This window comes from Onychostoma macrolepis, chromosome 02 (genome assembly GCF_012432095.1).
Source record: "Onychostoma macrolepis isolate SWU-2019 chromosome 02, ASM1243209v1, whole genome shotgun sequence".
NCBI classification, from domain to species: Eukaryota; Metazoa; Chordata; class Actinopteri; order Cypriniformes; family Cyprinidae; genus Onychostoma; species Onychostoma macrolepis.
In genome coordinates, this window is record NC_081156.1 from 20,964,649 (window position 1) to 20,988,753 (window position 24,105).

The window sequence follows — 24,105 nt, forward strand, 5'->3', positions numbered from 1 at the left end:
GAAAATGGATAAACAGCTCGAATGTTCGATTTTCACGTGTGGGAGGGAATGAAACGCCCCATTTCACTGATTGGTCAAGCAAAAATGAAGCGGTGCCGTCATCATGTCGTCTTCAGTACTGTGTAACAGATAAGAGTCCTCCGCTGTTAAAGTGTTTATTGCAACTCCTGCATGTCATATCTCTCTCATCAAACAACCAGACTAAGAAATGAACGGGGTTTACTTCTGTGTAGGCATAAACTCTATATGACAATTATTAGGTGCTTATTGCAGAAATATGTATGTAGCTCGGATCTGCAGCTACATTACCCTTTTAGTCTATTTCTTTGGCGCACCGCACATTTTATTTAGCTGTCCAGTTATCAAAATCTGTGTGGCAAGGCTGCGTGACGCACTGGACAACACTGGACGAATGCATTTACATTATAGTGAAGCGCAGAGCAGTATTGATTTTAGTATATCCAGCAGTCATAACTTTTATTTTAGACAGTACAGTTTCATTAATAATGAGTATAAATTGATTTAATTTTAGACACAAAACAGTCTGTTTTATTTGACTTAAAACACAGGCGTTTCGTTCTTGAATGAATCCGAGTCTTTGAATGAATCGTTTGAGTGAGTGGTTCAATGACCCATTTGCTTTGCTCCTGAAAAAAATCAGCATTTTGAACGAATCGGTTGAATTAATGACTCTATGACTCATTCATCAACACAATGACTTGCCGCCACCTACTGGCGATCTAACCTTCATAATTCAAGTAGCCTATCCAGTTGTTTCATTTTGTCACTCATTTCATATTTCTGTAGGCTACTCAAAATGTTTTTGTTTAAAACAATCTCATTCCATAATGAAATTGTTGTGTTAATGCATTTACTACTGTCTGAGCAGCACTAATTCTGTAAATACATTAACTTAAGATGCAGCTTCTGTGCCACAGTGCAAAGATGGCTTTGCCTGGTACTGATTTAATTGGTAACACCTATAATGTCATATTTTTCAAATATTGACTAAATTCAGGAATTTAATATTAAAGGTGACAGACATATTTTATAAAGTTAGAAAAATGCCCTTTTCTATAAAAATAGCATGCATTATATACATGTGTAACATGCCATTAGATAATGACAGTATCATATAAACTTCTCAATGAAAAAAAACTCACGCTAAAATCAATACTGGTCTGCACTTCACTATAATGTAAATGTTCACTATAATGTAAATGTCACGCAGCTTTGCCACACAGATTTTGATAACTGGACAGCTAAATAAAATGGGCTGTGAGCCAAAGAAATAGACTAAAAGGGTAACGTGGCGGCAGATCTGAGATACATACATATTTCTGCAATAAGCACCTAATATTTGCCATAGAGAATCTATGCCTACACAGGAGTAAAGCCCTTGTCTAGGCGCTGCCCCAGTATGGTTTGTGTCAAGCCACTTGTTAGTCTGGTTGTTTGATGAGAGGGAGATGAACGCAGGAGTTGCAATAAATGCTTTTATTCTGTTGCACAAAACTGAAGACAACATGATGACGGCACCGCTTCATTTTTGCTTGACCAATCAGTGAAATGGGGCGTTTCATTCCCTCCCACACGTGGAAATCGAACATTCGCAAGAGGGTCTGGCTGCAGACATAGGAGCAAGTGGAGCTCCACTCAAGAGCGGAAATACGTCACCTCCACGAGCGACGCGTCCGCCATGTTGGTCCGGGCAAGACTTCCTGTGAAAATACGTCACTTACACTAGCGATGCGGCCGCCATGTTGGTCCGGGCAAGACAGAGGTGTCTTTTAAACTGATCCACAGGTTTTATCCTGTCAAGTAATTTCTACAAAGGTTTAGAGCTGATGTAGAGCTATCGTGCTCTTTTTGTTTAAATGCTGATGAAACAGTGGACCACTTATTTTGGTCATGTCAATACACTCAGGAGTTTTGGTATGATATTGGTGCTTTTGTTAAGATGAAGCTTTTGCCAGAATTTTCTATACAAATGGGAAATATTATATTTGGGTATTTTGACTCAGACCCCACAAAAGAAAATATTTGTTTTATTATAAATGTACTTCTTTTCTTAAGCAAATTTTATATTCATAAATGCAAATTCTCAAATTGTAAACCTGTCTTTGTGGTCTTTTAAGAGACATGGAGAATTATATTAATTTGATTTCAGTATATAATAATAAGAAAGCTATGAATTTGCTCTGCACTTAAAGTTTTTGTGTAGGAAGTCTTATGTCAAACAATGACCCTTTATTGCATTTATTTATTTATTTTATTCATTTTCTAAAACTATTATTATTATTTTTCCTTTATTTTTTACTGTTTTATTTTATTATTGTCTGTTCAAGTGTTATGTGGGTATTTTGTATTTTGTACTATTTTGTATGTTCTTGATTTCAGCAATAAAAATAAAATGTTGGTCCGGGCAAACTTTTAAAAACTTCATCTTTTTCATTTATTTTGTTAAAGCTTTCATTTTGTAATATTTATTAATTGCTATATAAGCATATATAAATGGTGCTTTGCATATAGTCACCTCTTTGTAAGCAGTGTTGATATTTTCTGTACTTTTATCTTCGGAATAATAATAATAATAATAATAATAAACTAAGTTTTTACGGTTTATGACACGACAGCACTGTCTTTCCCCCCCCCCCAGCAATTTGCACTACAGACATTAAAACATAGCGGTAGGTTTAAAATACACCTGTTGAGGGCCTCTGCCTTTTGTTCATGTTTGTTTTTTAACTATACATATTTCAACTACCAATGTAACATTCCATACATTTTAGAAAGTAAACACTATGTTTGTGATATTTAGCAGTGAACATTAAATGAAACATTATTTGTATTTTAAGCTAAATAACAACATATACAAATCAACCACAGTAAAATAATGAATGATTTCCACAATTTAAGTTTTAATTGTTTGAGTAAAAAAAAAAAAAAAACTTACACTATATTGAAAACACATGAACTGCAAGTAACCGTGATTGTTACAGTAAAGACACATTGCGCGCACGCGCTCTCTCTCACACACACACACACACACACACACACTTCACTCTGTACCAAGACCTCCATCGTCCATAAAGCAATCCCAGCTACAGTAGCCAGAGCGGTCATCTGAGGAGTAAAACCCCAAAAGCACTCCCCGTTGTCCATTTCCCTGGTAGCCCCACAGTCTTTATAGGATACAAATATTCCATTGTGTTTCTTCATCCTTTTGTGCATAATTTCATGAAAGCTCTGTGCGTTCTGCTTGCACTGCACGTTAGAAAAGTGTCAGTTCGCCATTGTAGCGATGATAAAATAAAATTATTTGAGTTAAAATTTAAAGAAGACGCCATCTTGATTAATTCAAGTGGAGGTGACGTATTTCCTGTTCGAGAGTGGAGCTCCACTCGCCCACGGTCTGCAGCCAGACCCCTCTCAACATTCGAGCTGTTTATCCATTTTCAACCCCTGAATGTAAAAACGGCAAATCAAGGCGATTTCTTGTTTTTTAATTTTTTTTGAAAAAACGAAAAACGAAAATGGTGCCATTTTCTCATGTTTCTATTTTCAATTTTAAATCAAAAAACGAATGAACGCAACGTACACGGACCTACACGGACCCCAAACCATCTAAGACTTTCGTTCATCTTCGAAAGAAAAGCGGAGATATTTTAATGAAATCTGAGAGATGTATGTCCCTCCGATTAAAAGATTCATCAAAGATGTTCACGTTTCAAAAAGTTCATCGCAAAAAAACATCGCCAAAGTAATCCATATGAATTGCGTGGTTTCCTCCAAGCCCCTAAAGAGACACGATCACTCTATATAATATAACTGTTTAAATTTAGACTTATATTCACATTCAAGGGACATTTGCACACATCATATTTGATTCTGAAGCTCTCTGCTGCGAGCTCATTATCATACGAACCAATCAGAGCCGTTCAATGGCTCTGGAACCAATCAGGTTTAGTCTGTGTTGTTTGAATTTAAACACAAATAAACGTGTTTTTTTTTTTTTTTTTTTATCATTTCAGATATGATGTTGAAATCCTTGTGGGAATTTCAGAAATGTATATTAGAAAATAAAGGCGTCAAGCTTGAACAAGTTTATAAACACCTAGCTTATTACAATTAATGTATCATGTAATGAACAACAGCCTAATCAACCAAAGTATCATAACCCATATTAAACAACATATTTTAAATACTGCAATGGTTAATAATATTTGACAAAGGTTTGTACATTGTAAATGTAAATTTTTTTTTCAAAATATCGTACTTTTCCAAATATTAAAATGATAAATACATAAATATTTAAAATATAACCATGTAGGCCTACTGCAATATAAAGTACATTAAAAACCTACTAAAGTGTAATCATTTTGTTATGTTCTTACACAAAGTACACATAAAATATATTTTAAGTAAGAGTAACATAAGTGTGTTTTTTGTAAATACACTAAAACGTCACTAAAAGTATGCTTGTGTTTAGTATATTCCTTAAAAGTGTAACTAAGAATATATTTATTAACATAGTATTTCTACTATACTTTTTAGAAATATAGTAACAGTGTGCTTGTGTTTAGCATATTCCTTAAAAGTGTAATTAAGCATATATTTATTACCAAAGTATTTCTAGTATACTTTTATAAACACATTAAAAGTATGCTTCTGTTTAGCATATTTCTTAGAAGTATAACTAAGCATATATTTAATACAAAAGTACTTCTAGTATACTTTTTAGAAATATATTAAAATGCAATTCAGTATATTTTTAATGCACTTGAAATAAGCATGTTGGGAATACAAATGTATTATAAACATACTACTTGAATTTCAAGTATATTTTTAATACATTTAACTTATTAAACTGTTACATTACAATACTTGCAGTTGTATTAACACTGTAAACCACTCTAGGGTGCTTTAATCTGCTAGTGTAGTAATGAGATAATGAGAAAGTAATATTCTTTTAGTCAGATTATGAAAATGTGATGTTGATAATTGGGAAATCTTTATCCTTGGCCTATATTAACCTAGACAGATCAAATTTTAACACATGACCAGATCTCTGTAGAAACTGCTGTAGGGCCCAGTGAGAATCTGATTGATTCATAACTTACTGTCACTGCTTACTGAAAAGGCCTGAGGCTTTGTTCAAACCAGCTGCAATATTACATAAGAGATTATGTTCCATATATGTTTGTAATAAAATTAGGTAAATTCAGGGGCTTTCAGGATCTACTGTATGAAACTGAAAATGCATGACAACAAAACACAGACATTTTAGTATGTAACCCAGAATCAATTTTGGTTTCACATTTGTTTCTCATAGCACAGAGCTCCTAAAATATGTTGTTCTAAGGGGCCTTTTGAACTACTAAGGTACAGTTTGATGTACTTTTTTCTTCCAACCAAGTTCGTCACCAAAGTTCTGCTGGTTATTTCAGCATTCTAAATAAATTCACTCTTATATTGTAAACCAAGGTGGATTAACCTAACCTATGAGTTTGTCTCTTGTGATAAACCTCAAGTATCAAAATAATCACTAACAGAATAAAACCTCTTCCTCTAAATAACCCTGGCAGAAGTGCAATGTACATTTCATACTGTTATGACATCCAAAGAAATAAAAAAAAAAGTGTCACATCTTTCCACTGAACCAGAGACAATTGCTCATCTGATAGGAAAACAACAGTGTGATTTCCCCTTCTGCTTCCCTGTCATTTATTGTTTAGGGGATTTTGTAAATGACATTGATATTCTTGTCTGATTCTGAGTCTTTACATTCTAATCTAGTATTGAATGATTTTATTTTATTTTATTTTTTAAAGAGCACATTCTTTAAAACAATTGAGTTGTCTTTACATTACAGTTTCTCGTCAAATGATGCTAGTCAATTTTTCTATTAGAATTAACATTTTATATTTTCATTTCTTTAATGTCAATCTCATATGTAGCAGCTGCGTATAATCATGCCATGGGCATGTCATGAGTTCACAAAATGAATGAAGGTATGCTTCACCTGCCATCAGAACAGGCACAAACCTATCAGTAGAGTCTGCCCTTGAGACTTTCAAGACCAAGCAGTTGTCTGTTAGATTCCACTTTTTATTAATGTTACTGATACCAAGCATTGACCTTATGCAAGAGATCTGTGATAACAGAATTACATAAAGACTGGCATTAACATATTTAATAGAAAACTGCCTAGAGTGTTTCTAATCTAAAGTTTTTTAACTTTGTTTTCTTTTGTCTCCTAGCAGCAACGAGGTACATGTTTCTGTGTGAGTTTGTGGTGTGTGATTCTCAGTACTTTTGGCTGATGATACACGGGGCAACTTTTTGAGCAATGTTGCCATCAACAGATAACAGATGAGAGACACAGGGCACATGACTGATCTAAAGTATCCAGATAAAAATATGTTACCCATTCTCAATGGGAAAGTGCCCAAGCAACATTGCTCAAAAAAGGTGTGCCTTAGTGTCTGATGTTTTCTCTGTAAAAGAAATATGGTGTTTATAATAACTAGTGTTTTAAAATTGGTTCAGATTTTCAATTGTTTTCAGATCTAAATTCAGTCTAAATTCAATTCGTTTTCAGTTCAAAATTTGTGGTGTAGTTCAGCCTTAAAGGGTTAGTTTACTAATTACTCACCCTCATGCGGTTCCAAACCCGTAAGACCTTCGTTCATCCTCAGAACACAATTTAAGATATTTTTTATGAAATCCGAGAGCTTTCTGAAGCTCCATAGAGAGCAATGCAACTTAAATGTTCCCAGACCCAGAAAGGTAGTAAGGACAATTAGGGGCGATATTCATCAGTCAGCTTTCACTGAAATTCAGCATTTAGATTGAAGACCCATCCTAGAAGGAAAATGTGCCTGCAGGTCAGAATATTTTGACATTTAACAGACAACCGACGCCATACCTCTCCAATGAGACAAGTTACAGCTTATTCTTTCTCTGTGGAGTGTCTCTTTTTGCACTGCCCTCCCTCCCTTAAATGTATTTAAACAGCGATCTTTAGTCTCTCGCCCTGCCTGCACTCTCTGCTCGGTTCAGACTCTGATCCTTCAGTGCTCATCCATAGCTGTTCATCATGGCTTTGTCCATTTCCTTTGCCCCTTCCCGGATGTCTGGGGGATATGGAGGGTTTGGTGCAAGTGGTGGAGCAAGACTGGGTCTGGGGCTCGGGGGTGGTGCTGGCTTAGGTGGAGGTCTTGGGATGGGAGGAGGACTGGGCTTTGGAGCTGGTGGAGGTCTCGGCCTCGGCCTTGGCCTTGGTGGAGGTGCAGGAGCTGGCGCAGGATTGGCACTGGGTGGTGGTGGCGGTGGTACACTGATTGCCAGTCCTGCATTCGCAATGGGTCGCGCCGTTGCTGCAGGAGGACTTGGTGGAAGCGCCGCGTTCGCTGCTGGTCCATCAGGTGCTGCTGTGGCCCCGTTACTATCCAGAGCAGCTGAAAAGCACACACTCTCTGGGCTGAATGACCGCTTTTCCACGTACATGGCCAAAGTACGGGCGCTACAGCAAGAGAACGCAGCTCTGGAGGCCAAGCTGTCCCAGCTGACTGGGGGGACGGATGTGTCCCAAGAGTCATCTGTGACTGCCACGGTGGAGTATGAGGCCCAGCTGAGTGAATATCGCAACACATTGGAAACTCTCACCATCGACACTGTTAAACTGGAGATTGAGCTGGACAATGTTCGTGGAACTGCCCATGAACTGAAGGCTAAGTGAGTGTTTCCTTTTTAATGACATTAGAGCATGATATTTTATGATACAATTAAAAAATAAAAAAGCTTTTTAATGTTATTCAAACATTTAAAATTACACAACATATTGTAAATAAATAAAAATTTAATTTTCTCTAAGGCTTGACTTTGAACAAGGAGTGAAGTTCCAACTTGAGTCTGACATTGCTACCATGAAAAAGGTGAGAAGGATGACATTCAATCACACAATGTATATCGAAACTGATCTGTTATTGACTTAAAATTTAATTTGTTGTTCGTAGACAACTAAAACTTTGACCACGCATGTCTGTATCCCTTTTTTAGGATGTAGAATTGGCCTCTGACCTAAGAATTGATTTGGATGCCAAATACTCCAGCCTGAAAAATGAACTGGACTTTGTTAACAAAACACAAGAGGAGGTACAAATTAAAGATATGTGTTGATTAAAATCTGAAATGCATGCAAGAAGTAATGTAAATATTTTTATTTTAAAAATCATATATAGTCACATAAGTTCAAAAGAACAACATTTATCGAAAATAAAAATATTTTGTAGAGTTATAAGTCTTTGCTGTCACTTTTGATCAATTTAATGCATCCTTGCTGAGTAAAAGTAGTAGTCTATGAATAAAATGTATTGTATTGTATACATTTAATATGCTATACTAATTTGTTGTATCTGTCACTGTAGGAACTGTCATCTTTGCAATCTAAACTGGGCACAACAACAATGGACACTTCAGTCTCAATGATTGAAGTAGACACTGGGAAGTCCTTTGACATCTCTGTAGCTCTCAACAAGATACGAATGGAATATGAGAAATCTGTGCAGCAACACAGAGAGGAGGCTGAGGCGTATTACAAACTCAAGGTCTGCACACAGGAAGCGCTCACATTGTCTAAATATTTGATAATTTTGGCATCCCAACTAAATAGATCTTATTCTATCAACTTTTGAATCTAGATGGATGAGATTCAGACGACCAATGCCAAAAACACAGAGGCCGTATCGTTGACTAAAGCTGAGATCACGTCAGCCAGGAAAGAGCTGCAGACGCTGAATTTAGAGCTTCAAGGGCTTGTGGCTGCAGTAAGTGTTTGACTTTTTAAATAATGCGCACTAAAATACAACAGATGTGTGATGTTGGTCAAAGCAACTTTTGACAGAGATAAAATGGAGTGGTTTGGAGTTGAGTGATTTTTAGATAGTAAAGGTGCTTCAACAGTAGCAATTCCCTTGAGAAACAGTGTTCGTCAGCAGTGTGAAACGCTTCACTGCAGATTCTCAGCATGTAATAAACATCTCTTGAATAAATCACAGCTGTCTGAGACAGGAAGCAGGTGACATAGGAAGTGGTTTATTGATCTCAGCCATTTCATATTGGCTGCAAAAGCCCCAATGCCACAAGAGAAGCTGAGTTGATGCAAAAGAACCAATTTCCCAGACAACTCAAACGTTTCAAGAGTTTTCTGACATCATTTACAACAAATTCATTGTCTGAAAATAAGAGATATCAAAACTCTGAAGAATTAGGTGGAGTTTTTTGGCACTTTTTATGAAGCTGTGTTGTAAAGTTGTCAAATTATGAAACCAAAAAATAATGAAAGCATTCTAGACAACATTAAAAACATTAGTCCCTCACCCCCATCTATGGAGAATATTTGTTTTGAAGTCATCCAAAAGGGGAAAAACAATGCGATTTTACAGGAGACTGTTGTTTATGTTTTCAGAACATGTCTCTGGAGCAGAGTTTAGCAGAGGCCCAGGCCCAGTCCAGTGTGGGTGTTGCTGAATACCAGGCACAGATCGCCAGCCTCACATCAGCCATAGAGGTGGCTAAAGTAGACCTCCACAAACAGATCCTGGCCTACCAAGAGCTGCTGGACATCAAACTCGCCCTGGACGTTGAGATCTCCACCTACAGAAAATTGCTGGAAGGAGATGACTTCAAGTAACTATGTCATAATCTTATGGGTAGTTCACGTAAAACATGATTAATTCAACACCAGGAATTTAGGTTAAAATAGGCCTATACATAAAATTACAGTACAAAGTGTCTATTTTGTTCCACCTAGTTAGATTTTTTTGGAAATGAAAGGGATTTCTATATTTTATCCATTCAACAGCCCAATAAAGCGATTCAAGTTCTGCACATAAATGGGTTGCTAGAAGGGATGCAGCAAAAACCGGAAGCTAACAATAAATTACATTTTCTACCTATTAGATTGTGTTTTATTAACATCTACACCTACCCCAACCCTAAACCTACCCCTTACAATAATGCAAAAACAGTAATTATTGTTGTACAGTGTGAGAAAAATTATGCTATATTGATGTGTGCATGCCCAGTAGTTTTTGCTGTATCCCTTCTAACCTTAACCACATAAACATTGCGCAATATAAAATAGTAAAGCGATGTCGGCTTTTGTGATTGGCCATAATACCTGAAGACTGTAGCCAATAGAAATGCTTCTCTGTCAGTACTTGGTACGTGTCCTACTCCCTCTAGAACAGATCCTGAAAGCAGACTGCTTTAGGTAAATTATCTAGGATGAACCGTGATTTTTGCCAAAAATCTGAACATCTTGCATTAACAGATGCTATAATAGAGAATTGTATATGGATGAAGCTGTGTTAATGTACCTAAAATGTTCTAGGTTTTAATGTGAACAAAAAAATAATGTATTGTCTAGCCCGAAAAGAGCTTGCATTTCCATTAATAAGACACAAGTTATAAGATCATAAGGTAGCCTATCATAATCTACACGCTTTCACAAACACAAATACATGCAAGATATGCATAAAATGCATGTTAATATTAAGTGATTTTAGGTACACTGTTTTCTGATTTTGCTGTATTTCATCAATGAATATATTTCCACACAAAGTCACAGCTGAGCTGCTGCACTTCTCCAAACTAACACAGCGGGTGTTTCGTTTATGAATGAATCTACGTTTTTGAACGAATCTAGTGAGTCAATGATTCAACGACCCATTCATAAAGACAGTCACCCTTACCAAAAAGTAGTATACTTCAAGTTTATTTTACTAAGTATACTTTATGTAGAAAGTATACAAATATCAGTGTACTAGTAGTATAGTTGTAAGTGTAATATTTCAATACTCCTTGGGCCCACATTCTAGTATATAAAAGTACACTTTATGTATATTTAAAGTATAACAGTAGTAAACTTTGAGTACACAACTAGTTTACATCAATGTTTTTAGCTTGTACTGCAACTATACTAAAAGTGAACTTATAGGTGTACTGATAGTTTACTAATTAAATACTTGTAGTAGCATTTTTAGTACACTTTGAAGTATAGTCTCAGTAAACTACTAGTTTAGTAGTTTTATACTGCAAGTATACTCGTAAGTGTTCTTTAAGTGAACTTTACATCATTAAGCATACTACCCTGTCCCTATTTAGGTATTAGTTTGTATATATTTTGTTGTACGAATATCTGAACATACAAAACATCAAAAGAAAGAACAGGGTATCTGCTTGTAAACAAAAACATTTTATTCTAGTTTCATGCATTCTTTTTTTAAACACTTGAATGTGGGTAAGTTTCATACATAAAAAATAAAGAAATAAACAACATTTTGAACAAAAAGCTGAAAAAATACTATGAATTGGATTCAGAATGATAATCAAAATGTAGAGTCATGGAGTCCATCAATACCCCAAAGCTTGACAGTCGTTATTACCTCTTCATTGGTCGACATTTTATTCCATAATGTTACACAGTTTTGATGCTGTTTTAACACGTGTAAGCATCTGTTTTTTCGGTTTCTTCTTCACTTGTGTTTTTTTTGGAAATTCTGTACAGAAGATGTGTACTAGCACCCCCTACCATATAACAATGAAAACACGGATTCTCGGAGCACAAGTATAGCTCAAATATATTTAGACTTTTTCCTAAGTATAAGTCAAGTATACTTAAATGTCATTTTAAGTATATTTTTGAGAAGTACATAAAGCCCATTTCTGAGAAGTACATAAAAAGTAGACTAACAGTATACTTTCCTATTTTTTTTAGTTTAAAAAAAGTATACTAATAGCACACTTGAAAAAACTTCTTTTTCGTAAGGGCACTTGCTTCATTCCTGAATGAATCAGATGTTTAAATGAATCAAATGAATGATTCAGTGACAAAGACTTGCCACCACCTACTGGCGGATTTAGTTTCATTTTTAAAGTATCATTCAGTTATAGATTCAAAACATTAATCTCATAACAAGGATATTATGAATTTAAATGCATTCATGCGACCTCTGAGCCTCCTTAAACAGTCTGTAAATACACCTAAATGCCACATTTGTGTTCGTCTGTGCACCGCTGTTATTGTTTTCATTAAAAAATGTAATGTAGTGTTTATGGACACCAATTTATGAATTTTACATAAAAAAATGATACATTTCGTAAGGTTAGAAAAACTTGCCTTTACCAAGGTAACCCTGCAAATCACTTTAAGGAGTCAAATATTGCCTCATAGTGGGAAGGTTAGATTAGAAGTGCTCTTTCTCCCTTTTTTTATTAAATACAAGGGGTTATTAATGATGCTTACATTATCACATTCATGTGCAGATTTCTACACAATGTTAAAAGCTAGAGAAATATATATATATGTATATATATTTTTTTTCATTATGACTTTCAGGGTGCCTGAGTTTACAGAGTCGTCCTACACTTTTTCAGGTGAGAGCCGCTTTTGTAAGTTTCAATGTCTTTGATTGAATGGAAACCAAAAGCCAGTTTAACAAATCGAAAGGAAACAAAGCAGTGATGGTATCAAAAGCTATAGGGACAGTTATCAGGGAGTTTCCTGACTGCTTTGGAAAGCTTTTGTGGTCAGACGGTTGTATCTTATTGACTGCTTGCTTGGTTATTGTTAATCACAAAACATTTGTAAATATGAACATACATTGCATGACTGTTTAAACCAACAGAATGCGTCTGTTAGTACAGCTATGAGTTTGAATTTTTTATGACAGAGATGACAGAAAGATCTCCCTTCTATCTGAGATAACAGAGAGATAGATGACCAAAGTTTCACTATTCTGTCACCATTTGCACACATTCATGTCATTCCAAACCCCCCATGACGTTCTTTTCTTCTGCGGAATAGACAAGGAAAATTTTGAGTTCATGTTTTAAAATGATCATTATTATTATTCACTGATAATCACTGTGACCAGATCATAGATCTGATCAGTCCGATTTGTTCATGAAACATATAAACAGCTGTTTGCGAACTGGAAACGCAGCCACAGTCCTTATTCGCTTTCATTATATTGAACAGATTGGTCAAGATGCGCTTTAAAATTCACTTTTGTGTTCCATGGAAAAAGGAAGCTCATGTGGATTTTTGTCTGTCTCTTTAAAAACACCCTATGAAATCTGGCCTTGACGTGACAGCAGATGATCATTCTGTTTTCCCTTTTTATACACATGATGAAGTGACGCAGTTGTTGACATCTGGATTTTACTAGTTCAGCTAAAGTGAAAATCTGTGGTTTTTGAGGGGAAAACAGTGTGTTAATCCATTACATTTTGATAATAGCACCATAGGATGTATTATAGTTTTGATTATAGGCTTTCCTATTGAATTGTAAAGTCCGGGGGCATCTGCACTTTTCCATCCTGTAGGGAGGGCCCTACCCCACACCAGCACCCCCCAGGACTCCCCCCATAACCCTGCCCCAAAGGACATACAAACTAGATACATCCTGACAGGCAAGTTTCATTCTAACATGCAAGGGCAGTGTAGGACAGAAACTGCTTCAGGTTTATGAACGTTATGAATTTGACAGATTATTATTAGTGCTCATCCCTTGTCTTTTTCTCTCTCTCTTTCCATTTCCATTGTCCCATTTCTCTACCAACAGCTGGTCAAATAAAGGTTAAAGAAATTATTACAGGTACATACGCAATCATTTCAACCATTTGATTTGAAGTGAAATTCTGTTTATGAAATGCCCTTTCATTCGCCATGTGACTTTGCTGTATTCATCAGTCATGAACAATGCCGACATGTGACTTCCCTCATCTTTCCTAAACAGAGACATCAGTCATCTCCGATGCAGATGATACTGAATCCTCTTGAATGCTGGGATGCATCCAGTCAATGCATCCTCGATGAATGCAGACCCCCCCAGCCCAAATGTGAGGAGTCTCATCCTTGTTTCTCCAATAAAGCTGCATTTTGGATGAAATCTTGTGTTTCGTTTTTCTCAATATATAATGCTAAGTCATTCTGTATCAGTTTACTGCAAAAATAGGCCTCATTCACATAAAAAAATCATATAATTTTGGTATTAGCACAGAAAAACTCAAAAATAATACCAGATTCCTCTTTGGAGTCATCTGAATGAATGAAACTGAACTTATCAGGCTTTTCGACCCTACATTTGAGAGATAGGACTGTTTAAGATGAACGGATTTACTAGAATGACTAACTTTTAATTGTATGAGAGAGTACAGTTGAGGTGGTGAACGCGCTTGATTTTTCACTGGTTGTGTCTATTAGGTCCCTAAAGGGACTTAGTTCTGGTAAAAAATATTTTTAAAAGTTCAAAGCTCATTCTTTTAACAATACAGCATAGTGCATAAATGCAAATAAAGTGTATAGTGCAAAAATGACCCTTAAAAGAATAGGCCTGTGCTTGTTGGATGAAGTAGCTATTTATTACAATGATGCTATTGAAAATGTAAAGTGTGTTACACCAGAAGTATGTGACCTTTGTTTGCTTTTAGTTGGTTCTATATTTTATAGTATACACTTAGTGGTGTATCACTTCTTCTTCAGATGCAATGATGCTAAACTCCTTCAGAAGTCTTTTATAGTTGCTTTCAGACAGTTGTTGTGAGAAGATTTCATGTTTGCTCTATCGAGAAAATTGAGGAAGTCACGCTTTGTGAAATCACGCTACCATCATGTCATTTGTTTTTCTCACTTTTTTTTTCTATTTTAATTTTTCACTTTACCACTGTGATGCCACAGGGCTCATGACACTGTTCAAAACATCATGTGACTTAGAAGGGTATAATGGAAGCGTAGGCACTCAAATAAACAAACCCAAAGAGATGTACACCTCAATTCAACCTTACTGTAGAGCAGAGAGTTAGAAAAACAAAAAGAGTGGCTGACTAAAACTAACCAAGCATGGCAGCTGCAGACAAGCACCTGGCTAACAACCTGAAATCTTTCTTTCGTCAGTGCATATGTCAAATAATAGTATTAAAATGCAATTTTGGGTTTCTGCAAAGTGTATGAGTGAATGAATAAACCCTCCAAACTCAAAAAAACAGTTGTGAGGGGGGTGTGTGATTATAAGTGCTTTGTTCCTCTATATAGCCTTGTGGTCTTAGCATGTCGTGCAAATGCTCACCGCAGAATGTTCTCAGTAGTACTAAGGTACTAAATGACAAATGTTTGTCCTCATCTCGCGGTGCCACAACCGTTACTAGGTGATGCATATTTGTCATGCAAACTGACGTACCAGGAGGGACACCACCTAAATCAAACCGAATTTCACGTCAGTTTGCACTGATTTAAAGCAAGACATGGATTGCACCAGCTTCTATTTACACTTAAACAATGCTTGCATCAGTGATTGATCACTTTCAGGTTAGTGAAATAACCTACAGATAAGGAATCTGTAAAAGTTAGCTCTTTTTAGCAGTGTTCATCATTGAAAGGAAGCAGTCTAACATGAATCACATGCTACCTCCTCAACGGTTTTTCGAGTTTAACCAATCAGGGCTCAAACCACAGTTTGAGGAAGGTCTAAAAACTCAGATAAAGAGATATGTGTGCGTGCATGTCTTTCGTTTGACCAGGTCACTGAAAATTAAAAAAAAAAAGAGGAACATTTGGTGGTTGCATAAAGGACACCTATAGAGGCCACTGGGTTTAATTATAGACATGTAGAGAACGTCAACGAGTCATTCCATGAAACCGATACGATTTGGACTTACACAATTTTAGATTTTTTACCAAAATATATTACTTTTCTGAACATCCCACAGCATTAATGACAATTATGTTAATTTAACTTCTTGAAAAACACATTTTCCCACCCCAGGCATCAAATCCCTATTATTATTGGTCATTATTTTAAGATATGGGCACTATTAATCTTCAGCCCCCTTATGGACACTATGGGAGCTCTCTGAATATGATCATAAAATGTATTTGTAAAAGCCTACTAAAGCCTAAAATGGAACTTTTTGTGACAGCAACCTTATCATTTTTGATCAAATAAGTGGGTTAACTTCAGAATTTTAACTAAAATCAGTATTCTTATGATTGCTCTGAACTTTTCAGACTGAACTCAACAAACATTAATTACTTTTTCATAAACTTAAAAAAATAATTTATAAAAATGTAGGTGTGACGGGATTGAGACTAGGGTAACGGGGTTGAAAATAGTAATGGGGTTGAAGAGACAAATACAGCTTAACATATAAATAGTTGTTTTTTACTCAAATTCACTGTAAGATTTTCTATAAACACTGTATTTCATTATGTGACCAAGAAAGACAACAGATATAAATTACAATTGAACTGAGTTTTATTAACCCGACTGCAGGAAAAACAACAATAACATTGTATACATTAGAACATTATAAACATCATCAAAATAAAACATATAACTTGTGTTATATTCAGTATCTGGCCCACACCTCTTTCAAGATCTCCACATGGAGATGGTGCTGAAGCACACAGGCTATGGTTTTCCACCACGTACAACACCCCTGTACAGTGCATCCGGAAAGTATTCACAGCGCTTCACTTTTTCCACATTTTGTTATGTTACAGCCTTATTCCAAAATGGATTAAATATATTATTTTCCACAAAATTCTAAAAGCAATACCCCATAATGACAATGCGAAAGAAGTTTGTTTTAAATCTTTGCTAATTTATTAAAAAAAAAAAAAGAAAAGAAAAAAATCACATGTACTCACATAAAATCACATAAGTATCCACAGCCTTTGCCATGACACTCAAAATCGAGCTCAGGTGCATCCTGTTTCCACTGATCATCCTTGAGATGGTTCTACAACTTGATTGGAGTCCACCTGTGGTAAATTCAGTTTATTGGACATTTTATTGGATTTGGAAAGGCAAAGACCTGTCTACAGTGGGGCAAAAAAAGTATTTAGTCAGCCACCAATTGTGCAAGTTCTCCCACTTAAAAAGATGAGAGAGGCCTGTAATTTTCATCATAGGTATACCTCAACTATGAGAGACAAAATGAGAAAATAAAATCCAGAAAATTACATTGTAGGATTTTTAAAGAATTCATTGGTAAATTCCTCGGTAAAAGAAGTATTTGGTCACCTGGAAGAAGCAGGGCCAGAAAGCAAGATTTCTGGCTCTCACAGACCTGTAACAACTTCTTTAAGAGGCTCCTCTGTCCTCCACTCGTTACCTGTATTAATGGCATCTGTTTGAACTTGTTATCAGTATAAAAGACACCTGTCCACAACCTCAAACAGTCCAACTCCAAACTCCACCATGGCCAAGACCAAAGAGCTGTCAAAGGACACCAGAAACAAAATTGTAGACCTGCACCAGGCTGAGAAGACTGAATCTGCAATAGGTAAGCAGCTTGGTGTGAAGAAATCAACTGTGGGAGCAATTATTAGAAAATGGAAGACATACAAGACCACTGATAATCTCCCTCAATCTGGGGCTCCACGCAAGATCTCACCCCGTGGGGTCAAAATGATCACAAGAACTGTGAGCAAAAATCCCAGAACCACACGGGGGGACCTAGTGAATGACCTGCAGAGAGCTGGGACCACAGTAACAAAGGCTACCATCAGTAACACACTGCGCCGCCAGGGACTCAAATCCTGCAGTACCAGACGTGTCCCCATGCTTAAGCCAGTACATGTCCGGGCCCGTCTGAAGTTTGCTAGAGAGCATTTGGATGATCCAGAAGAGGATTGGGAGAATGTCAGATGAAACCAAAATAGAACTTTTTGGTAAAAATTCAAAGAATGCTGAGTTGCATCCAAAGAACACCATACCTACTGTGAAGCATGGGGGTGGAAACATCATGCTTTGGGGCTGTTTTTCTGCAAAGGGACCAGGACGACTGATCCGTGTAAACGAAAGAATGAATGGGGCCATGTATCGTGAGATTTTGAGTGAAAACCTCCTTCCATCAGCAAGGGCATTGAAGATGAAACGTGGCTGGGTCTTTCAGCATGACAATGATCCCAAACACACCGCCCGGGCAATGAAGGAGTGGCTTCGTAAGAAGCATTTCAAGGTCCTGGAGTGGCCTAGCCAGTCTCCAGATCTCAACCCCATCGAAAATCTTTGGAGGGAGTTGAAAGTATTTTGGCCCTAACCTTATGGGCCACAATACCAGCAACAGTGTGTGAAAACCTTGTGAAGACTTACAGAAAACGTTTGACCTCTGTCATTGCCAACAAAGGGTATATAACAAAGTATTGAGATGAAATTTTGTTATTGACCAAATACTTATTTTCCACCATAATTTGCAAATAAATTCTTTAAAAATCCTACAATGTGATTTTCTGGATTTTTTTTTTTTCTCATTTTGTCGCTCATAGTTGAGGTATACCTATGATGAAAATTACAGGCCTCTCTCATCTTTTTAAGTGGGAGAATTTGCACAATTGGGGGCTGACTAAATACTTTTTTGCCCCACTGTATATAAGGTCCCACAGGCAACAGTGCATGTCAGAGCACAAACCAAGCCATGAAGTCCAAGGAATTGTCTTTAGACCTCTGAGACAGGATAGTATTGAGGCATAGATCTGGGGAAGGGTACAGAAAAAGTTGGAAGGTTCACAGAAGCATGTAGTCTCTGTTACCCTTAATGGAAGAAGTTTGAAACAACCAGGACTCTTCCAAGAGCTGGCCAAACTGAGCAACTGATGGAGAAGAGCTTTGGTTAGACTGGTGACCAAGAACCTGATCATTCTCCACTTCCATGATCATACGCGGAGATAGGAGAAACCTACAGAGGGACAAACATCACTGCAACACTCCACCAATCTGGGCTTTATGACAATGTGGCAAGACTCAATCCTCTCCTCAGTAAAGACACATGAAAACACATTTGGCATTTGCAATGTACCATCCCAAAAGTAAAGTGTGTTGGCAGCAGCCTCATGCTGTGGGGCTGTTTTTCAGCAGCAGGGACTGAGGGACTTGTCAGAGTAGAAAAAAAGCTCAGTGCACCAATATATTGAGATTGCATTAACAATAATGATTCAGAATCTCAGACTGGGCAGAAGGTTCTCCTTTCAGCAGGACAACAACCCTAAGCACACAGCCAAGATAACAAAGGAGTGGCTACGGGACAACTCTGTGAATGTCCTTGAGTGGCTCAGCCAGAGCCCAGACTTGAACCCAATTGAACATCTCTGGAGAAACCTGAAAACCGATGCTCCCCATCCAACCTGATGGAGCTTGAGAGGTCTTGCAAAGGAGAATGGGAGAAACTGTCCAAAAAATGATGTGCCAAGCTTGTAGCATCATACTCAAAAAGACTTGAGGTTCTAATTGCTGCCAGAGGTGCTTCAACAAAGTATTGAGCAAAGGCTGTGAACAATTATGTATATTGTTAAAATAACAAAGATCATTTCACAAGTAATAGTTTTCTATCTTTATTTGATGTAACGGGGTTGAGTTATTAAGCTTGACAATCACAATATTAACAAGTTATAGTTATAAAAGAAGGTGGTAACTTGTTTATGTCTGCTCACAATGTTGTTCAGAAGAGTTATATGATGTCACTTCCTGTTAATGATGGCACATAAGGATCAGTTCATTATTTTTATGGGCAGAAAATAATTTGTGTAACAGGGTTGAGGGGTTACTGAGGTACGAAACTAAATAATTCCTGTTCCTGCTCCTAAATAATTCCTGTTTCTGTGGCTCAGTGGTAGAGCATTGTGTTAGCAGTGCAAAAGGTCATGGGTTCAATTCCCAGGAAACACACATACTGATAATGTATAGCATGAATGCACTATAAGTCTGCTAAATGCGTAAATGTAAGTAATATGATTTTAATGAATAATCATGAATTTACTTAGAAAAAAAACATTAACAGCAAAAAAGCACAGATAGATATTTATGAGAATAGCAAAATATATGGACTTTTTTCTAATTTTATTATTCATATCCCAAGTATACTTTCATAGAAGGCCATGAGGGACATGACAAAATAGGTGGTGTCAACTGAAAAAAACAAGATAATTTCTAATATATAGATAAAATCTATGTCATGTTTTTAAACCTTATTGCCTTATTATAAAGGAGACATTTCAATTAATACAAAAAGATTTTAAAAATTGATTTTGATGACCCAATAGATAAAATACACTTAAAAATGTCAGAGGGACTCAAATCGTACCGTTTTCGTGAAATGACCTCTTGTGGCATACACCTTATTTCCATTTTTCCAACCTTTCCTCTTCATGCGAATCAATACACTCTACAAATCATTGCACAAAAGGGCGGTTTTACCAACGTCAGTCTTATCACTAAAAATCATGACTGGAAATGAGCGATAAGACAAATTTAGCAATCAGTATTGCATTCTGAAACGGCAGCAACAGATCCAAGATAATCTAAAGCTTCTTGAAAATGTCTTGAGCCTGACCTTTACGACAGCACAACATAAAACTACTGTATCTTGTGTATCTATGCTAAGCTTGACAGTTGTTTATTGCAACTTGCACTCTCTTATATTTCATATTTAATTATTCCAAGGGGGAGTGTGCTGTACTGTGTCTGATGTGATAAAGAGGAAAAGTGACCTATAACACAGGATATGGCATAATAGTGCACATATAAATAAGTGAAGTATGTGTCTGGTGAGACAATATTAATGATAAACAGGATGTCTGGGGCACGAAGATTCACACTTGAGTAAGGAACCAAACACGCAATGACAACGTGTAAAAAACAATTCTGCTTTAAAGATACTCATGTTGTTTGTGATGTGTGTAAATGTAAATTCCAATTAGCTTCAAGTGTTGTTCATAGCCAGGGTCAAAAGTTTGTATGTATCATCTTTGTTGCGCAAAAATATTGGCAAAAAGTTGCTGTGCATGTCATTGCTCAATTTTGTCGGTTAACGTATGGTCAGTGTTTTACTTGTGCTACAAGAACTGGATCCTGTCATGTCACTGCCAGTGTGACTTACCACAGTGACAAACAAACCTTAGAAAAAGGGAAGATAAGGATAGTTACAGGTGCTTTCTTGTTTTTGTTTGTTTTTTTGTATTTGTTAATGAAAACAAGAGTTCAGTATAGGCAAACTAAAAATCTAATAAAATTAAAATGAATTCAGATGTAATTTTAAATGAATTTAGATGTATAACATCAGAAATGAGTGAACAGGAGAGACAGTGCATAAGGCATGCATAAGACATTCACTCTGCATACACAATCTCTCACTTCAGAAAACCTGGTTAAGGTGCTGGTGGAGGAGCTACTTAACTTCTTCTTTTTCTTTTTCTTTCTTTTTGTTTTTTTGAGTAGCACAAAGATTTTAGTCCTGTGCGGGAAATTATGCAGGCCTATCACCACAGATAAAGCTGCATGATGGTGTAATGATATTGAGGAGTGTTTTTACACAGGTGTGTGAACAAGTGCATCACATCTAAAACTCAGTAATTATGATTTTGAGGCAAACATAAAATAAAAAAAATATAGTTTCCTCTTTTATGTTGTACTATGTATAAGAAGGGTTCGTAAACAAACATTTCAGATCTGCTGTTGTGTTTAGAGGAGGGCCTATGAAAGAGGGGAAAAAAAGTGTTAAAAGAGTACACGCTATTGTGCGTCATTGTGGTTAGACCTCAGAACTTAAAAGCTTCTGCAAAACAGACATTTTCCAGACGGCGCCAAAAACAACGTGAAAGTGATCTTAGCGATCAGGAAGACAGTAGACAGCAGCTCATCTGTATTACTAGTCCTAATTTTTCTCAAAAAACGTGCAGTAAGTACTGGCTTTATGTAAAGGAACATAAATTGATAATGATAATGAATTAAGAATGGCTAGTGTTTAATTTCATTTAAACAGAACCAAATCAAAAGTCTGATTATTGATATGCACTGTTTTTGGTTGTGGATATTTGTGAATATAATATTTGGTGTACTCTGGCATGATAAAAGTGAAACTTTGTTAATATGAGTATTTTTAATATATATATATATATTTTTTAAGTACAGAGACGATCAACAATGAACATAACCGAGTCTGTGACCCAGTCGACTGGGATGACTTCAGAATATGTAAGTGATATCTGAATATTTACATTAAGTGCATGCTGTCTCATTATTATAATGTTTGCATACATCTTTAACATCAACATGATTGCAGTTTAAATGCACAGTATCAGGGTTAATAAGATAACAGCTCAGTAAGATATGCTTTGCTAAATTTAACAGGATTATGAAGACTCTTCCACAACTATGGGTGATTATGAAGATGGGGAAATATGTAACAAAGCAACAGTGCGAAAGTTTCGAATGTACTATGAACCTGCACTCTATTGGATGATTGTGATTCTGGGAGCCATTGGAAACACTCTGGTAGTCTGGATATACACACACTTCAAAAACCGCCTGAAGGCGATGACGGACGTTTATCTACTGAACCTGGCTCTGGCTGATTTGTTCTTCCTCTGCACTCTGCCATTCTGGGCCGCCGACTCCATCTACGGTTGGACCTTTGGCTCAGGCCTCTGCAAAATCGTCTCTGCCATTTACAAAATCAACTTCTTCAGCAGCATGTTTCTACTTACCTGCATCAGTGTCGATCGCTACATAGTGATTGTCCAGACTACCAAAGCACAGAACTCCAAGAGGGATCGTCTCCTGTACAGCAAACTCATCTGTGTTTTAGTCTGGCTCCTGGCGGCCGTGATGTCCATCCCAGAGTTTATCTTCGCTCGTTCAAAAGAGGATGATCAGGGCAATCACTTTTGTATGATGGTCTACTGGAACAATGAAAACAATCGTACAAAAATACTGGTCCTGGCTCTCCAGATCTGCATGGGCTTCTGCATCCCTCTCATAGTGATGATCTTCTGCTATACCAACATCATCCGCACCTTGCTGAAGACGAGGAACTTCGAGAAGCACAAGGCCCTGCGGGTCATCCTGGCAGTTGTGGCTGTGTTTGTTGTCTCTCAGCTTCCATACAACGGCATGTTGGTCTTCGAAGCCACTCAGGCGGCCAATACAACTGTCACAAACTGTGAAGAGGTCCAACTCTTTGACATCGCCGGCCAAATTATGAAGAGTCTCGCTTACATGCACAGCTGCCTAAATCCGTTCCTTTACGCCTTCGTCGGAGTGCGTTTCCGAAAAGATGTCTTTAAACTTTTCCAAAACCTTGGCTGTATTCCAACCCTCAAGAACTCCAAGTTGCTGCAGGGAAGCTCTCACCGCCCCTCTGTTATGTCAGACACAGAAACCACCAATGCACTCTCATTGTGATTGGTGTCAGAACACTGCCAGTGAGGCTTGCTTAGAAAAGGCTTCTGTTTTGCTGCAGGTGCTTGGCATCTTAGTTTGAAAGCAGAAGTTTGAGGTTCCATAGGAGGACTTTGCATGCTTGAAAACATGCTGCCTGGAGGAGGGTGAAGTAACCTGCTCACCACAATGAGATGGCTGCCTTGAATATTGCATAACAAGAGTTCTCTTTGTTTGACTGGGCCATTTATATGAATGTCACAATTCCTGATCAAATAATTGTATGAACAGTGTTGTGGCAGGGAGAGTGCATGGTTACTGTTTTGCCCATTTAATTGAAACAATATTTTCCATCTTTTGTTCAGCATTAACATTTTCAGTTCATATAAATGTTGTATAACAACATGATTTGTCATGTATGAGCACTGCATTTCTTCTAAAAGTGTTTTTATTCCCCAAAAGATTATGAATGTTTATAATTGTTATTGTATAAAGATATTTTTTTTGTCTTTTTGTTGCTGCAACTGTGAATATTTTATTCATGATTTAAAGCCAGTTGTGTTCATTCAGGGTGTTTGTGTCTGTTTTGATTACTTTACACCTAAAATATTGTATATATATATTTGCTGCTCATTTTGTAAACAGTATATTAAATACAAAATGTCAATAAAACCTGATATACAGGCTTCCTAACTGTAGTCTTATTCTTTTTCTTTCATAATGCATCAACACATTTTCTCCATTATGCATTGTTATCATTAGGTACAGCATCAGAAAAGCTGTAACTTTTGCACACAGAACAGTTTGTCACTGGGGCAGAACCCGCTTATCTACACCTAAATGGTGTCTTAAGGGTAATACGCTTACTTTAAGGCTAAAT

General features: G+C 36.8%; 2 protein-coding genes across 2 annotated transcripts; both read left to right on the forward strand.

Moving 5' to 3' along the window:
- Positions 1-6,108: 6,108 nt before the first annotated feature.
- On the forward strand, positions 6,109-13,937 carry zgc:136930 (uncharacterized protein LOC563946 homolog). Its single transcript, XM_058756336.1, has 9 exons — positions 6,109-7,740; positions 7,880-7,940; positions 8,065-8,160; positions 8,433-8,612; positions 8,706-8,831; positions 9,473-9,693; positions 12,407-12,444; positions 13,635-13,667; positions 13,809-13,937. The coding sequence occupies exons 1-9, from the start codon at positions 7,103-7,105 to the stop codon at positions 13,850-13,852; spliced, it is 1,437 nt and encodes a 478-aa protein (XP_058612319.1). The 5' UTR covers positions 6,109-7,102; the 3' UTR covers positions 13,853-13,937.
- A 7,820-nt stretch (positions 13,938-21,757) lies between these two features.
- Positions 21,758-23,918, forward strand: ccr9a (chemokine (C-C motif) receptor 9a). The gene is made up of 2 exons (XM_058793522.1): positions 21,758-22,040; positions 22,197-23,918. Exons 1-2 carry the CDS (start codon positions 21,990-21,992, stop codon positions 23,247-23,249), a joined length of 1,104 nt encoding a protein of 367 aa, XP_058649505.1. The 5' UTR covers positions 21,758-21,989; the 3' UTR covers positions 23,250-23,918.
- Positions 23,919-24,105: the final 187 nt, after the last annotated feature.

Coding starts and splice junctions, on each gene's coding strand:
- ccr9a (XM_058793522.1), top strand. CDS start 21,990: ATGAACATAACCGAGTCTGTGACCCAGTCGACTGGGATGACTTCAGAA. Junction 22,041..22,196: donor CTGGGATGACTTCAGAATAT/GTAAGTGATATC, acceptor TAAATTTAACAG/GATTATGAAGACTCTTCCAC.
- zgc:136930 (XM_058756336.1), top strand. CDS start 7,103: ATGGCTTTGTCCATTTCCTTTGCCCCTTCCCGGATGTCTGGGGGATAT. Junction 8,832..9,472: donor TTCAAGGGCTTGTGGCTGCA/GTAAGTGTTTGA, acceptor TTATGTTTTCAG/AACATGTCTCTGGAGCAGAG. Junction 13,668..13,808: donor GGTTAAAGAAATTATTACAG/GTACATACGCAA, acceptor TTTCCTAAACAG/AGACATCAGTCATCTCCGAT.